Here is a 17,287-nt window from a genome sequence, read left to right on the forward strand (position 1 = left end):
GCACGTTGCTGAACACCGATTGGTCAGATTTGGTGCCAGGGGCGGGCCTTATGGATAGCCGTGCCGTGTGTGTGTAATGACAATCTGCAAATGGCGGATGGAAGCGGACCGCTTTAACTTTACAATAACAATAAAGCGCATCGATGGAGAGGAGGCGGAATTACAGCTTCAACTGAGACGAGTCTGCTTAGATCACCTTCACCGAACATAAGGAAACCAAAGCCGAACAACAGCGTGGTACAATTTTTAAAACGAAGGCGAATTTAGCTGCTTCGCCCAGTTTCTTATTGTAATTCTCCGTTCCACCTTAATCGGTGCAGCTGCTTCGGTCTAGCTCCCGAGGCTTCTGAATGCAACTGCCGTAGCATTTAAGGTGGAACGGAAAATTAGAAACAGCAGCTGGAGAATAAGAAGCCAAATTCAGCTTTGTTGTTGTTTGAATGTATAGTTTGACTTGGTTTATTGAGAGTTAGCGCAGTGGGCTACACTTTAACAGTGTGTGGAAACGTTTTAAACGATTATTGTTATTTTGGGCTGCAAACAATGAGAATAGAGAGTGAAATCTTAACGTTGGTGTATGCCTGTCTCTTCCTGTAGATATCTAGCTGCTTGTTAAACTCATAGTAGACAATATATCGTGATAACAAGATGTTTATTTGAGCATATCGTGGTTATCCTCAGTACTTCAAGAACACTGACCAACTGCCTTGTTTTATTACAAAGAGGGCAGAGTCAGTCACAGAGTGAGCATTCATTCTTGAACTTGTGTGTGTGTGGGTGTTTGAGGGAGGAAGGGGGTGTATTCCATAAAGCAGGATTTCTCAGCTAGATAACTTAATCCTTAAGGATTGTCAAATTAGAGTGTATCTCAGCTCATTTTCTTTTGGAACGGCTTGACTTTACTCTTATCTGGTTAAATTCCGCTTTGTGGAACTCCACCCCCGCCCTGACAATTAAACCTCGTTCATTTCTGCAGCTGTTTTTTGCTGATAGGCGAGTTATTGTTCACTTACCTGTCCACATACCTGAGGTGAACACTTGATAAAGATGACCCCACACTTCTTTTACCAGTTTGTCCCTCAGCTGCTTCCAGTACCCTGTCCAAAATCACCTATTTCTGGAGTTAGTCCTGAAACTGCACAAACAAAATAGGGTTTAGCATCCAAGAAATGTGAGGCAGACTGGTCTTAAAAAGAGCTTTGCTGCTTATGTGTCTCTAGTGTGAAAGTCTGGGTGTAGCCTTTAAATATATCTGACCTGAGTTGACTGAATGTATTACGAGATGTTTACCTGTCAGAGATGACACCTTTAAACTCAGGACCTCTTTAACGTATTCTGTCTTTTGGTCTTTTAGGCAATGGAGGAGTCTCCACCCCGCTACAGCAAACGCCTGGTGAGCTGCTCTTTAAGTCTTTCTGAAATTGTGGTCACAGTAAATGTTTGTGCTGTATTTGCAGTTATTAAACATGCTCCAAAAACAGCCAGGTGTTGCTTTAAAAACATTTGTAAACCCTTATATAATGTTAGCACACCTTTGCCTATGGAACAGCACACATGACTGAAATGAAACCGAAACACCTGGTTTTAGACCACAATAATATATTAGTATGGTGTAGGGCCTCCTTTTGCGGCCAATACAGCGTCAATTCATCTTGGGAATGACATAAACAGGTCCTGCACAGTGGTAAGAGGGATTTTAAGCCATTCTTCTTGCAGGATATTGGCCAGGTCACTACGTGATGCTGGTGGAGGAAAATGTTTCCTGACTCTCTCCTCCAAAACACCCCAAAGTGGCTCAATAATATTTAGATCACTTTCATGTTCATCAAACCAATCTTTCACCAGTCTTGCTGTGTGTATTGGTGCATTTTCATCCTGATACACGGCACCGCCTTCAGGATACAATGTTTGAACCATTGGATGCACATGGTCTTACTGGTGCAATGTGCAATTAATGAAGATTAAAGGCTGCTCCAATTTAGCCATGAAACCTCCCACACTAAAATGACAGGTTTCAGTTTCATTGTCTAACCCCTGTACTTTTATATTTTATATTTTTACCCTCACTTAAAGCAACAGTGGTAGTATTTATAGCTTAAAATTACAGCTTCAAAATCATTATTGTTGTCCACTGAGCTGTAACAGGGAGAATGGAGCCTCTATAGTTGCTATGCCAGGCTCAGCACTGCAGAAAGTACATTATGTAACTTTTGGGGGCAGGTAGGGATCCACCTGCTCCCTCACCCTTGATTTCAGGACAGTGCTGTAAAAGTGAATTACACTCTGCAGCTGTGGGTGGACCTCAGGAGCAAAAATACCAAATCTTACCTAGTGTTGTTTTAAGACATTATTACAATTCCATTGAAGTTTGGATGTTGTGTAAAACATAAATAAAAACAGAATACGATGATTTGCAAATTCTTGTAAACCTATATTCACTTGAATGCACTACAAAGACAAGATATTTAATGTTCAAACTTTATTATTTTTTTATTATTATTTATTTATATTTTTTGCGCAAATATACACTCATTTTGAATTTGAGGCCTACAACTTCAGTGTTTTCTTTTAAACCCAGCCCACTTCTTTGACCTGGACCCTCTCTCTTTTTTAGAGATCAGGAACACGGCGCCGTTATCACGATGATGGGATCTCAGACGATGAGATTGAGGGGAAAAGGACTTTTGACTTGGAAGAAAAACTACAAAGCAAATACTACAATTCAAATCTGGTGAAAATAATGGACGGGAAAGGTTGGTGTTAACCCGTCTGACTGACAGAACACTAACCTCTTAGCATGTGGTCCACAAAAAGAAAATTTTTAAAACATGTTGCTTTGTTTTAGACTTCACTTTCGAGTACATCCAGCGAGAAGGGCTTCGGGACCCCATCATCTTCACTAAGACAGACGGTCTGGGCATGAAGTAAGTCTTTAACTTCATCTTTTTTTAACAACTCTTCTTCTAACGCACAGTTCTTTTAGTCACTTAGACTAGCTGTATTTCTATAAGGCTTTATGGACGTGATGAAATAGAAATTCATGAAAATGTATGATATATTTTTATTGCTGTGCATTATTACATATTAAAATACAATTAATACATTCATTCATCCATTATCTGTAACCGCTTATCCAGTTCAGGGTCACGGTGTGTCCAGAGCCTACCTGGAATTATTGGGCGCAAGGCGGGAATACACCCTGGCGGGGGCGCCGCTCCCTCACAGGGCAACACAGACACACACACACATACACTTACGGACACATTTGAGTCACCAATCCACCTACCAACGTGTGTTTTTGGACTGTGGGAGGAAACCAGAGCACCCGGAGGAAACCCACACAAACACAGAGAGAACACACCAAACTCCTCACAGACAGTCACCCGGAGGAAACCCACGCAGACACAGAGAGAACACACCACACTCCTCATAGACAGTCACCCGGAGGAAACCCACGCAGACACAGGGAGAACACACCACAGTCCTCACCCAGAGCAGGAATCGAACCCACAACCTCCAGGTCCCTGGAGCTGCGTGACTGCGACACTACCTGCTGCGCCACCGTGCCACCCTACAATTAATACATTTTTACATTAAAATATTATATAGTGTCTGCTATGTTTTATTTTCCAGGCTGAAATGAGAGCTATTTAATTACTGATTTTCTCTTTCAGGATGCCAGATGAGGATTTCAGTGTGAGTGATGTGAAACTGTTTGTAGGTACGTTTATCCACTCCGTCATGCTTTTCATTGTTTGCTTTTAAAACAGTGAGATTATTGTGAAATTCAAGAAATTCATGCTTTTCTAAAATAATCACAGGGCACTTTCTTTCAGCTGAGTTTAGTTTTTATCCTTGTGTTTTATTACATTTGTCTTTGACTGCAGAGCGAATAAGACGTCTCCCTCGGTCTGTCGAAACACAGGTTTTTGGAACTAACACCTGCTGTGTTTTGTGTTTTTTAGGCAGTCGGAGGGTGATTGATGTGATGGATGTAAACACTCAAAAGGGCATGGAGATGTCAATGAGTCAGTGGAGGCGGTACTACGAAACTCCACCCTCTGAAAGAGAAAAGCTTTATAATGTCATCAGTCTGGAGTTCAGTCACACCAAACTAGAGCATCTTGTCAAGAGGCCTGCCTCGGTGTGTGTGTACACACAGACCGCACTGCACCACTCCTCCCTCTCTCTCTCAATCTCTCACACGTGCACACACACACACACACACACACACACACACACACACACCCTCTTAGGTCTCATGCTAAATTCTGCCTTGTTCTCCTCAGGTTGACGTGATTGACTGGGTGGACAACATGTGGCCCCGGCACCTGAAGGAAAGACAGAGAGACTCCACCAATGCCATCATAGACATGCAGTATCCAAAAGTACAGAAGTAAGTCTTGTGTTCTTACACATTCACAGCCCTGGGACACAGTCTTGGACACTTGTGGCACCTTTCCACTGCATGGTACCAGCTCTGATCTGTTTGATCCCTGGTTGATTTTCCACTCCCACAGCTCCCTTCCCTCAAGTGTCGTCTGTAACCCCGTCTCTAAGGGGAACAGTGGGCTTTGGAAACCACAACAACTGCGGCGGTAACGTTAAGCGGTGTTTACTCATGGTGTATTGGCGTGTTGTTGTTGTTGTTTGGGACTGAACACAGCTCCGTCATCAGTTCCGACAGATCAGTAGAGTTTGTTCCTTCCTTGTTGCAGCGTCCAGCTCTCGCTGGATTCTTTGGTCGGCCACCGATCGAAGGAGCGTTTGAACCTCTTCAAAAGACCACCGCGTAATTTTACGAGCTGCCATCGTGAGTCGGATAAAAACAAACGTAATCTCTGCTGCCGCTGGAGATTTTACAGATGAAGAGTTGGTGCTGGACGTCTGCTTTGCGTGGCGTAGAGTGACGATCTCTCTGGACAATCAGTGCTCTGCAAGGTTTACACGCCACGGTTTAGTCCCTACTCGGCTCGCTCTGAACCACGATAGAACGGCCATTAAACAAGAGCATTAGGGACCATGCAGTGGAAAAGCGCCATTCATGGCACCCCTGTTCTGGAGGGCTGTTGTTTTATTCTACTGTGTATTTGTAGAGGCCTGAAAATCTCTACAGATGTGATTATCAGGCAACATTGGGGACAGTGTTTCAGGTTCAGTGTGTATCTTTTCTTTGATCTTTCTTTCCATCTCTGCTCTCTCTCCTCCTCTTTGCAGGTATTGTCTGATGAGTGTGAAGGGCTGCTTCACTGACTTCCACATAGACTTTGGCGGCACATCCGTCTGGTACCACATCCTGAGGGGAGGCAAGGTGAGACCCAAACCAACTATGACTACCTCGTGCAGTGTGTCCACAGCAGTAATCCTGAAGGAGTCTCAGGCCTTTGGACTGTTTAAAGTGTTACAGTTGTTTGCAAAGGCTTGAGCACATCTGGTAAAATGAAATGTTTTAAGTGAGAAGATAAAGTTTTGTTCCCTTCTGACCCTTGGGTGATCCGCAGGTTTTCTGGCTGATCCCACCCACACAGCAGAACCTGGATCTCTATGAGAACTGGGTTTTATCAGGGAAGCAGGGTGACATCTTCCTCGGAGACAAGGTCTCTGACTGCCAGCGCATCGACCTGAAACAGGGATACACCTTCATGATCCCCTCAGGTGGACACACACACACAGACTTTCCTTTACTCTTTTAATTGCATCCATTCCTGTATCTACTGACTCACTCTCTTTCTCTCTCTGTGTATGTGTTAATTTACAGGCTGGATTCATGCAGTATACACTCCTGAGGATACTCTGGTGTTCGGTGGGAATTTTCTGCACAGTTTCAACATTCCAATGCAGCTGAACATCTACAACATTGAGGACCGCACTCGGGTTGGTTAAAAAAACAACCAGAACAGATCACACTAATATTGCTATACTGTGAGAGTTATGAGTTACGATATACCCCCACCCCGCTTCTCCACAGTGGAACACAGTTCTGTTTCTTAATGAAACGTCTGTGACCTGCTTTGGTCCAAACCCCACGAGCCCCACAGCAGTGTTCTCCCCCTGTGTAAACAGCCCTGTTCAGAACGCCCGCTTTCAGCACCTGTTCCTTTAAATGATAATGAGCCGCTCGCTGTTCACCCTGAGCGAACAGCAGTGAGGAGCAGAAGCATATGCCCGATTTAAAATGCCCATTTTGGTTTAAAAATAAATGCCATTTTTGTGAATTCTTGAAATCTGGCTTATTTTAGTTTCTTTTTCTATCTCTCCTTCTTTCTCAGGTGCCGTCTAAGTTTCGATACCCGTTCTATTACGAGATGTGTTGGTACGTGTTGGAGCGTTACCTCTACAGTCTGACTAAAACCTCTCATCTAACACCCGAGTTCCAAAAACACACTCTGGGGTTAGGTAAGAGAAGCGTGCTCAGTCCAGCGTAGCTCCATATTGACGGACACAGTCTGAAGCTCTTTCTACAATGTGATGAAATTCCTTCTTATTATTGGCACAGGGCTGAAAAAAGAAGAGTACATGAAAGAGAGCAAACTCGATGACCATACGGGCAACAGAGGAGAGGGAGAGGAGGAGGAGGAGGAGGAGAAGGAGGTTGAAGAGGTAGAAGAAGCATTTAAAGAGGAAAAGGAAGAGGAAGCTCCTTCCCCTCCGACCCGTCCAGCCGTGAAAGTGCACCTGACTCCTTTTGAGCTGGAGGGGCTGTGGCAGCTTTTGCACAAGCTGGAGGAACTTCCAGCTCACAAGAAATGTGTCCCTGCGGGCATCAGGAACGCTCCAGCGCTCCTCAGAGACATTCGGGTGCGTTCCCTCTCCTGAAAACTGACGGAAAATGGTGAAAATGAAGCCCAGTATAAATTGTTATAGACATACTTATATATTTCAGTTACATTATGTGTTATATGCATATAAATCCCTCAAGCATGTTTTGAATCCTACCAGGAACATTCTAGATTTACAATTACAGGCTGTTGCTCTGCATACTTTGTTAGCACATTTTCACCCTGTTCTTCAAAGGACAGCACCCCGCACAAGAATATGCAGAGCAACAGATGGATATCACTCTGTAATTCTGCAACTGTAGCGTGGTCAGTGGAGGTGAGAGAATGGACATTTTCAATATTTCAATATACATTATTTACTGCATCTGTCACTGACTGACAGTCATTAGAGGGAGCTGTCTTCAGTTCATTCGCTCAATTTTCAAATTAGTTTAAAAATATTAATATTGACAAAGCCAAGAGGTTTAGGTTTGTCAGTGATATTGTTTTTCTTAGCAATTTTGTCTTTTTTTTTATTGTTCATATCAATATCAGATTTATATCATATTGACAGAATCTAAGAAACATATTGTGAAACGTATTGTGACATCAGTTTTGACGTATCGTCCAGCATGATCAGTGTATGTATTCATATTGTAAATAACTATAACTTTAACAGTACACACTCAAAGCGGGGAGGAAAGCCAGCAGTTTGCTTTGATTTGATATTTGAGAAACTTATGAGACGCTTATGCTCAAGTAAACAAACATTACTCACTGTCACCCCTAATGGTGTTATTTGTACTCAACAGATAAACAAGCCTCATTAGTCACTACCTTTTAAACCTACTGTGGATAAGTTAGAATAGGGCTGGAGTAATGGTATGTTTCTCTTTATTCACCTCAGTGCTACAGAGAAAAATGCCCCAAATTCATGCTCTGTCAGTGGTGACATAAACATACGTTTGTGAAAGTTGATGGTAGTGGTCGGCCTGGGTAATTGCCAGCAGGTAATGGTTCTGACAGGACGGAGAGATGTGTTAAAGTACCTCAGGACGTTAGATGTGGAACATCCGCATATAAAGATCAATAGATTATTTCAGAGTAATTATCTACTTTCGCGCCAATTATTCCGGAGAAACTGTCAGCGCCACAGTGTGATTAACTCATCAGTCTGTCATGTGTTGTAATTGCTTGCTCTCTCTCTCTCTCTCTCTCTCCCTTTCCCTCAATACATCCATCCATCCACAGGCTGTGCTAGAGGAGCATGCTGATGACGATCCCAAGTTGTCTTACACTGGAACACCTATTGTCACATGGCCCAAAAGGGTAAGATCCAGCCTTCATTATTAGTTTGTTCACTGTGCATCAAAAAATATTTGCTGGAAGCCACACCTCCCACAGAGTACTCTGTACCTTGTGTTTTTGTGCTTATAGCCCTCGTGGTATAGGCCCCCTTCCCCTCCCCCCTCCCTGCTTTACCGTTCCCGGGCCCCAGGTTCTGGTCCGATGCTGGCACCGGTGCCGCGACCCATGAAGCCTCCCTCCTCGATGTCTGCGCTGCGGCGGCGGCGCGTTCGTTGCAAGCGCTGTGCGGCATGTCTGCGGTTTGAGTGTGGAGACTGCACCTACTGCAAAGACATGAGGAAGTTCGGGGGTCCGGGGAGACTCAAGAAAAGCTGTGTTCTCAGGCAGTGTCTCGCTGTAAGTGCTGGAGGGAACATGAGATGTTGGCCTTCTGTTTTTAGCTGCTTACCTCATTAATTAATTTGTGCAAAAGTTGTTTCAGTAGATTCTGAGTGGCTTTAGTTTGATTTGATCACTGCTTTTCTGCAATGAACTGACTCTGAAATTTCATAGGCTCACTAGATCTGTTCATCTTTGGGGTGCTGATTTGTGCCTTTATGTAAATCATTAAAAGTAACATTAATTGGGAGTGATGTTGAAAGGGAAGTATAATTAGGTCTGTGGATAAATATTTTTCTCTCTCCAGCCGATGCTGCCTGTGTCTGCCGTGTGTGCCATATGTACGGAGGGGAACCAGGAGCCTGAAAACTCAGAGTCCACACAAGCTCTGATGGAGTGCTCCGAATGTGCTCAGATCACTCATCCCGAATGTATAAAGGTACACACACACACACACACACACGTTTGACTTCAGGAAGCTTTAGAAGATGGAAAGTGCTTGTAATTTCAGGTGACTGTGCCTTTTTGTTGTGTTTTTGTGCTGTGAAGGTGCCAGGGGAGGGTGTGATCAATAAAGACCTGCCCAGCTGCTGGGTGTGTCCCAAATGTATCCAGGAAAAGAACTCAGAGGTATGACGTCACATTTATTTTACAGCACTTTTTCTTGCATGCAGAGTTTTTCCTGCAGTTTTTATGAGAAAAACCTCATGGAACTGGCTTTTTAACTGCAACACTCACCCACTCTCTCTCAGTCACATACATTTAGCAACTGCTCCACAAGGGTGTGCTATTCAGTGTTCCACAGCAAAGACATGTGAGATGTTAATTATCGATTATCTACGATGTAAATGCTGTTCCTTTTCTGCCCCAGTCTTCCAGCAGTAGTTCTGAGAAAGAGGCTGAGAGCAGCGTGACCACCGTCTCTCCGTCCTCGGGACCCCCGGCTAAGCGAGCGTACAGAGAGGGGATCGGGGTGGGGTTGCCGCGTATGGGGCGCAAGAGTCGCCCGCCCCTCTCTCCCTCCTCCTTCCCTCTCACTCGCTCCAGACGCCAACCACCGCCTTCACAGAGACTTTTACTGCAGCATCAGCAGAGCCGAAAGAGAGCCAGCGCCCTGGAGCTCCAGCACCGGAAGAGGGTGAGGACAGAGTTACGCACATATCAAGAAAGACTGGAGTGCTCTCTATCCACCTGTGTTTCTCCTCTTTCTTTCCCTTTCTTTATCTGTCCCCACCACCTTTCTTTCCCTTTTTTTTCTCTCTCTCTCTCTCTGTCCCAACCACCTCTTTTTCTCTCTCATCATCTCTTACTCTCCTTCTTCCCCTTGATTCTTTATTTCCTCTGTTTTTCCCTTCTCTTTTTCTATCTCTCCCTTTCCCTTCTCACCCTCATTCTCTGCTACTTTTTGTCCTCTCTCTTTCTGTCCCCCAACAACACACTCTATCTCTTCTCCCTCCCTCTCCCTCTTTTTTAAAGGAACACTATGTAAACTTAAAATTACAGCTTCATAATTACTGTGATGCTACACTGGCCTGCAATAGGGAGAATAGAGGCTCTGTCATTCCTACTCTGGTGTCAGCACTTTAGAAACAGCACTATGCTACTTTTGAACATTAGCAAACTAACCCCTCCCAAATCTTACTTAGTGTTCCTTTAAATGCTTTAAATCTGATGGAGACGAAGTATTTCAGTATTGTTTTTTCTTTTCCACTGCAGATAAAATTAGAACGGAAGAAAATCCTCCAGTCGGTGAGATTTTTATTTGTTTAAATCACTTTTACCTGGCTTTTTTATATGTTATATATTTAAACGTCTCAGAATCTCCCCACATCAGCCGCAGCTGTTACACATTTATGTCCCTCACTCATGTCACGCTCCCCCTCCAACATTTGTGTTTTGTCGTTATTCTTCTGTCCAACTTTCTCTCAGACACGTTCGTCTGTCTCTCTTTCTCCAAAGCTCCTGCGTCAGCGGAGTTTGGAAAGAGCGGCCCGTGGGAGGGGGGTCCCGGCCCACCGTGGCAGAGGGATTCGTCTCCGAGGCGGAGGAAGAGGAGCAGCTCTGAGAGGAACGACAGAGAGAGTGGAGGACGGAGCCAACAGTGAGGAGGAGGAGGGCCGAGAAAAGGAGGATAGAAGAGAGAGTGGGAGAGGGGGGAAAGAGAACCGACCTCAGAGACGGGGAGGGCGAGTGAACGAAGACGAAAACGAAGACGGGCAGCAGAATGTAGAACGAGAAACGAGAGAGAGGGATGAGGATGCAGAACACACGCCGTCAGACTCTTCTGCTGTGAACAGAGATGAGGTCAGGGCTCAGAGATCATGTGTAACGGTGACTTTACAGCCGTCACGGGGCAGGAAGGACCCCAGCACCATCGTGCCCAAACTGGAGGCAAACATGTCATCCAGAAACCCCTCGCACAGCTCCAGAGACCTCCACGACAAGTCCCTGCTCCGGCCACCCCTCAGGAACGGGCTCCGCCACTCGGACAAAGCCCAGCTTCACCCACAGCGCTCACACACACACACAGTAACATCACACAGCGACAGAACGCACCTTCTGTCCCCCACGCTCACCAGAAGCACCTCCAAACACTCGCACATGGGCCGGACGCTGAGATACAACTCCAGAGAGTCCCACCACAGCAGGAAGAAGACGAGACCGGACAGAGTTAAGCTCTCAGGCTCTTCGTCATCCTCGTCGTCCTCCTCTTCTTCCTCCAAGTCTGGGGCTCGAGACCAGACCGGGACGAGTGAGCACGGCTGGGAGAGACTGGTCTGGGTTTCGGTCTTCCGCTATCTGACCCGAGCAGAGCTGGGCGTCTGCATGGCCGTCTGCAAGAACTGGTACAAGTGGTGAGTTTATAGGAACCATATACACCGATCAGCCGTAACATTATGAGCACCTCTTTATTTCAACACTCACTGTCCATTCCCTCAGTTCCTCTGACCAGAGACCGGAGACTGGGTGTGTCACCGTGAGGGCGCTCAGGTCCAGACAGTGCTGCAGTTTCTTTTCCATTCTGAAAAATCTTATCAGATTAGACATATTTTTTAATTGTTGGCCAAGGGAGACCAACAGCCCTCGCTGCAAAATGTGGCAATCTCTCACCCCCTCAGGGATAGTAACATGCTGCCCCCAGACTGTCTGTCTGTGAGGAGTGTGGTGTGTGTCTGCGTGGGTTTCCTCCAGGTGCTCCGGTTTCCTCCCATGCTCCAAAAACACACGTTGGTAGGTGGATTGGAGACTCAAAAGTGTCGATAGGTGTGAGTGTGTGTCGCTCTGTGAAGAACTGGCGCCCCCTCCAGGGTGTGTTCTTGCCTTGTGGGTAGGCTCCGGACCCACCGCCGCTCTGAACTGGATAAGGGCTACCAACAATGAATGAATGTATATCCCTTTACATTACATGCGTCTAGTCATACAATTTATTTACGTTCAGTTCTTTATAACTATTTCCTAGTTTTATTTTTATTTCATTTCAATAAAAATACTCTGAATTAAGCCCTAAAGTGCTCCATGACCAGATGTTACCTCTGGTGTTAGCTGCGTTTAAAAAATAGTTAAATTTTCTGCATTTTTGTGTTATGTTCATAAAATTAGTTCATTTTAAAATGTATTTGTTCAAATATAATTTTTTATTTAATTCTAGTGGGATTTAATCAAAATTTGAACAAACAAAAACATACAAAGCCTTGCTTACATCGTTCCAAATGTCCCCAGTGAAGCCGGTGTCTTATGGAGTGTGTGAATGGGCTTCTGTAGCGTTGCTGTCTGTGTTGTGAACTGCCCTGAGTCCTTGTGCCTCCCAGAGTCAGACATTCCTTATATCTCTCTCTCTCCAGCTCTCTCTGTTTAAACTGAACTGTTGAGATGTGTTTTTAAGCACACTGTTGTTGCTCTAGGGGCTGTGATAAGCGTTTGTGGACGAGGATCAGTTTGAGCCGATGTCAGTCCATCAGTCCTCAGGCACTCTACGGCATCATCAAACGGCAGCCGGTCACACTGGACCTTTCCTGGGCCAATATCTCCAAGAAACAGCTCACCTGGCTCATCAACAGGCTGCCAGGTACACATTCTCTCTCTCTCTCTCTCTCTCTCTCTCTCTCTCTCTCTCTCTCTCTCTCTCTCTCTCTCTCTCTCTCTCTCTCGAGCTGTGGCCAGGGTCAAACTTGAGGTTCTGCTGATATATTTTAGTGTGAAAATTAGTACCTAACATTTGCATAAAAACATAAAAATGTATCATTAGTAGACACACACATTATTTCCGATGTTATAAAGTCAACAAAATACACACCAATCAGCTGCAAGATTAAAACCACTGGAAGGTAAAGCAAGGTTGATGTTGCTACAGTGCTACAAGGTTGATGTTGCTACAATGTTGTCCCCCTGTCGAAGGGGAGGGGAAGTGAGTGAAGGGTCAGATCTTGAAGTTTGTTGGAAGCAGGAGAAATGGTGAGAGTCAGGATCTGAGACACTTTGACAAGGGCCACATTGTGAAGGTCAACCCACAACGCTTGATTTTATTAGATGCTCTGACCAAAACATTACGACCATCACGATGTGTCTCTTGTCAGAGTGATTCAGTTCCTTAAACCGTTTCTCTTTCCCATTTCTTCCAACATCAACTTCATTCGCTGCCTGATATATCCCCCCTTCAACAGGGGGCGCTGTAACCAGATCATCTGTGTTAATTTCCTTTTTTGATGTGCCTGTTTCCTGGTGTTGTTTGTGATATTTAAATGTGTTTGCACCCTCCTTCTCCTCCTCAGGACTGAAAGATCTGATTTTGTCAGGGTGCAACTGGGTGTCCATCTCTGCACTGAGTTCTCCCAGTTGTCCACTGCTGCGCTCATTAGACCTCCGCTGGGCAGACGGAGTAAAAGACACACAGATTCGAGAACTGCTCAGCCCGCCTGGTACAAATATTTTTGGATAACCTAGTTTAGCCATAAATACAATTGCTTTAGTATTACATTTATTTTTCAGTGTTTCAATAATGAATTAAGCATCATTAATGTTTTCCAGTAAAAACAACCCACTGCCAGATTAATGACTTTAAGAGATTTTCTCTTGTGGCCTAAGAACTGTGCCTTGGTGTCTTTTTGACATTGTGTGTGTGTGTGTGTGTGTGCGCGCGTGCGTGCGTGTGCATGTGTGTGCGCAGGCAGTAATAACCGATCCCAACTGCGTAACATGCAGTGTTTGAGGCTGTGTGGCCTGGACATGACGGACGCCACTCTGAGGCTGATCATCAGGCACATGCCTCAGCTGACGAGACTCGAGCTCTCTCACTGCCCTCTGACTGACAACGCCATCAACCTCCTCACAGCTGTGGGCTCATCAACCCGTAATACACTCACACACCTCAACCTCGCAGGTATATACACACACGCACACACAGAGGACATCACATAGATTTTTATTAAATGTATGGAGACTTACCTTGACCTTAACTTCTTTACTATCTCTAACCTTAACAAATCCTCACCTTAAAATTATGTATGACATAACGACAAGAACTCTCCACAACGAGAGTGTAAACAGATTTATACATGTAACAGCATCATGGGGACAGCACAGTGGAGCAGCAGGTGGTGTCTCTGTCACAGCTCCAGGGTCCTGGAGGTTGTGGGTTCGAGTCCCACTCCGGGTGACTGTCTGTGAGGAGTGTGGTGTGTTCTCCCTGTGTCTGCGTGGGTTTCCTCCCACGCTCCAAAAACACACGTTGGTAGGTGGATTGGAGACTCAAAAGTGTCTGTAGGTGTGAGTGTGTATCGCCCTGTGAAGGACTGGCGTCTCCTCCAGGGTGTGTTCCTGCCTTGCACCCAGTGATTCCGGGTAGGCTCAGGACTCACTGCCGCCCTGAACTGGATAAGAGTTACAGACGTTGAATGAACAAATGAATGAATAACAGCATCATGTTAGAGCTTTGATTGTGCTTCCTGCTTGTTACATTTACATATTGTTAAGGAAAATATGTATCTCCAAAATGTCAAAAGGAAATTTGGAGCATTTCTATTGGTTCTTTCATCGTGAAAATTGATGAAGTAAATTTAAAAATCCACAAAAATTGAGATGCTTGTTTTTCTTTGGTTTGTTGTGATCATATAAAAATGTAATATTATAATCATCAGTTTGACAGGCCTGCTACTAATACACCTGTTTTTATAACATGACCCATATGAGATATGATCTCTCCTCTCTTTTTCTCAGGCTGCAGTCGTCTGACGGATCACTGTTTGCCGTACCTGCAGCGCTTGTCTTGTGTCTCTGTGCTGGACCTGCGCAGCTGTAAAGGTGTCTCTCGACAGGCCTGCGAGAAATTTATCTCAGAACTGTCGGTCAATGCTCTGTACTGCCTGTCCGACGACAAGCTCATCCAGAGGATATCGTAGAGGGTCGAGCGGAACACTGAGTGTGAGGATGTTGGTGAAAAGTGTATAAAAGTGTGAATGATGAGTGCAGCTCATGTCTGAAGTTTGTGAGTAGGACGGTCCGTGTGCTTCCTCTGTTTAACAGAGAACTTTTCTTTGATGTATAAAGTGTTAGGAGTGAGGAGCTCAAAGCGTCCAGGGTGGAGCTTGTGTATAAATTTGACTCTTTAATGGGTAACATTTTTGTTTGTAATTAACAGTTTCTTTTGGTACTGTGTACACACGAGTACTGCAATTGGCAATCACATCGATTCTCAGGCCTGTACCGTCGTGGGCTCTTCCAGAAGGAGTTTAAACAGGTGCTATTTTCCTGCGAAAGCCTCTTGTTTATTTTCTATTCCAGGGCAGGTCTGTCATCTGCATGCCTCTCCTGATCCCCTTCTCCTTTCTCCTATTTGTCTTTGGTTTTCTTAGCAGGGTCCCGCAGTTTGTCTCACTCCTGACTTTATTTTTCAAGTGGAATACCGTTCTGTTCTCAATTCCTCTGAAGAGAGTATAGAAATATAAATATATATATGCACAGCTCTGTGTAAATGTATTCCTCTGATGTAGTTTGCTGGAACAAAAAATCTGTAGCAATGTAATTATTTTTGAGAGCTTTGTTTTTTTTTTCCACTTTTTGTTTGTTTTCCAAAAAAATGTAAAAATAAATAAAGAAATGAAAAAAACAATATTCATTTATGTGTTCATTCATCATTTGTCAGTGCCTTAGCCTCTTCAGGGTCATGGAGTGCAAGACAGGAACATTTGTCAGTTCAACACAGAGACTGACACCTGTGGACAGTTTCACACACTTACTCAGTCTCACACTCATGGACAGTACACCCAGCCACATACAAATGCGTGTTTGGACTGTGTGAAAAATCACAGCACCTGGATGAAACCCACACAGACACAGGGAGAACACACCACACTCCTCACAGACAGTTACCCGGAGAAAACCCACGCAGACACAGGGAGAACACACCACACTCCTCACAGACAGTTACCCAGAGAAACCCACGCGGACACAGGGACAACACACCACACTCTACAGACAGTCACCCGGAGGAAACCCACACGGACACAGGGAGAACACACCACACTCTACAGACAGTCACCCGGAGGATGCCCATGCAGACACAGGGAGAACACATTACACTCCTCACAGACAGTCACCTGGAAGAAACCCACGCAGACACAGGGAGAACACACCACACTCCTCACAGACAGTCACCTGTAGGAAACCCACACGGACGCAGGGAGAACACACCACACTCTACAGACAGTCACCCGGAGGAAACCTACGCAGACACAGGGAGAACACACCACACTCCTCACAGACAATCACCCGGAGGAAACCCACGCAGACACAAGGAGAACACACCACACTCCTCACAGACAGTCACCTGGAGGAATCCCACGCAGACACAGGGAGAACACACCACACTCCTCACAGACAGTCACCTGGAGGAAGCTCACACAGACACAGGGAGAACACACCACACTCTACAGACAGTCACCCGGAGGACGCCCACGCAGACACAGGGAGAACACATTACACTCCTCACAGACAGTCACCTGGAAGAAACCCACGCAGACACAGGGAGAACACACCACACTCCTCACAGACAGTCACCTGTAGGAAACCCACACGGACGCAGGGAGAACACACCACACTCTACAGACAGTCACCCGGAGGAAACCTACGCAGACACAGGGAGAACACACCACACTCCTCACAGACAATCACCCGGAGGAAACCCACGCAGACACAAGGAGAACACACCACACTCCTCACAGACAGTCACCTGGAGGAATCCCACGCAGACACAGGGAGAACACACCACACTCCTCACAGACAGTCACCTGGAGGAAGCTCACACAGACACAGGGAGAACACACCACACTCTACAGACAGTCACCCGGAGGACGCCCACGCAGACACAGGGAGAACACATTACACTCCTCACAGACAGTCACCCGGAGGAATCCCACGCAGACACAGGGAGAACACACCATACTCCTCACAGTCACCTGTAGGAAACCCACATGGACACAGGGAGAACACACCACACTCTACAGACAGTCACCCGGAGGAAGCTCACACAGACACAGGGAGAACACACCACACTCTACAGACAGTCACCCGGAGGAAGCTCACACAGACACAGGGAGAACACACCACACTCTACAGACAGTCACCCGGAGGACGCCCACGCAGACACAGGGAGAACACATTACACTCCTCACAGACAGTCACCCGGAGGAAACCCATGCAGACACAGGGAGAACACACCACACTCCTCACAGACAGTCACCTGTAGGAAACCCACACGGACACAGGGAGAACACACCACACTCTACAGACAGTCACCCGGAGGAAGCTCACACAGACACAGGGAGAACACAGCACACTCCTCACAGACA

General features: G+C 45.7%; 1 protein-coding gene across 3 annotated transcripts; it reads left to right on the plus strand.

Moving 5' to 3' along the window:
• The first annotated feature begins 79 nt into the window (after nt 1–79).
• Nucleotides 80–15,506, plus strand: kdm2ab (lysine (K)-specific demethylase 2Ab). 3 transcript variants are annotated; one of them, XM_066649184.1, is made up of 23 exons: nt 80–237; nt 1,355–1,393; nt 2,615–2,753; nt 2,846–2,924; nt 3,675–3,721; nt 3,966–4,144; nt 4,290–4,396; nt 5,218–5,311; nt 5,502–5,655; nt 5,759–5,874; nt 6,270–6,396; nt 6,497–6,798; nt 8,010–8,087; nt 8,196–8,462; nt 8,752–8,883; nt 8,994–9,074; nt 9,316–9,582; nt 10,161–10,193; nt 10,374–11,299; nt 12,347–12,510; nt 13,214–13,360; nt 13,609–13,821; nt 14,658–15,506. In XM_066649184.1, exons 2-23 carry the CDS (start codon nt 1,358–1,360, stop codon nt 14,837–14,839), a joined length of 3,870 nt encoding a protein of 1,289 aa, XP_066505281.1. In that variant the 5' UTR covers nt 80–237; nt 1,355–1,357; the 3' UTR covers nt 14,840–15,506. The 3 variants fall into 3 exon arrangements, with proteins under 3 accessions (XP_066505281.1, XP_066505283.1, XP_066505282.1); XM_066649186.1 differs by having other exon boundaries at nt 10,404–11,299; XM_066649185.1 differs by lacking the exon at nt 80–237 and adding an exon at nt 725–743.
• The last annotated feature ends 1,781 nt before the right edge of the window (nt 15,507–17,287 follow it).

The sequence above is a fragment of the Hoplias malabaricus genome, chromosome 17 (genome assembly GCF_029633855.1).
Source record: "Hoplias malabaricus isolate fHopMal1 chromosome 17, fHopMal1.hap1, whole genome shotgun sequence".
Taxonomy (NCBI): Eukaryota; Metazoa; Chordata; class Actinopteri; order Characiformes; family Erythrinidae; genus Hoplias; species Hoplias malabaricus.

What these genes read in the sequence shown, in the direction of transcription:
- kdm2ab (XM_066649184.1), top strand. Translation starts at nt 1,358, where the DNA reads ATGGAGGAGTCTCCACCCCGCTACAGCAAACGCCTG. An exon ending in ACATTGAGGACCGCACTCGG is followed by an intron (nt 5,875 to 6,269) that starts GTTGGTTAAAAA and finishes CTTCTTTCTCAG; the next exon opens with GTGCCGTCTAAGTTTCGATA. An exon ending in CACACACCTCAACCTCGCAG is followed by an intron (nt 13,822 to 14,657) that starts GTATATACACAC and finishes TCTTTTTCTCAG; the next exon opens with GCTGCAGTCGTCTGACGGAT.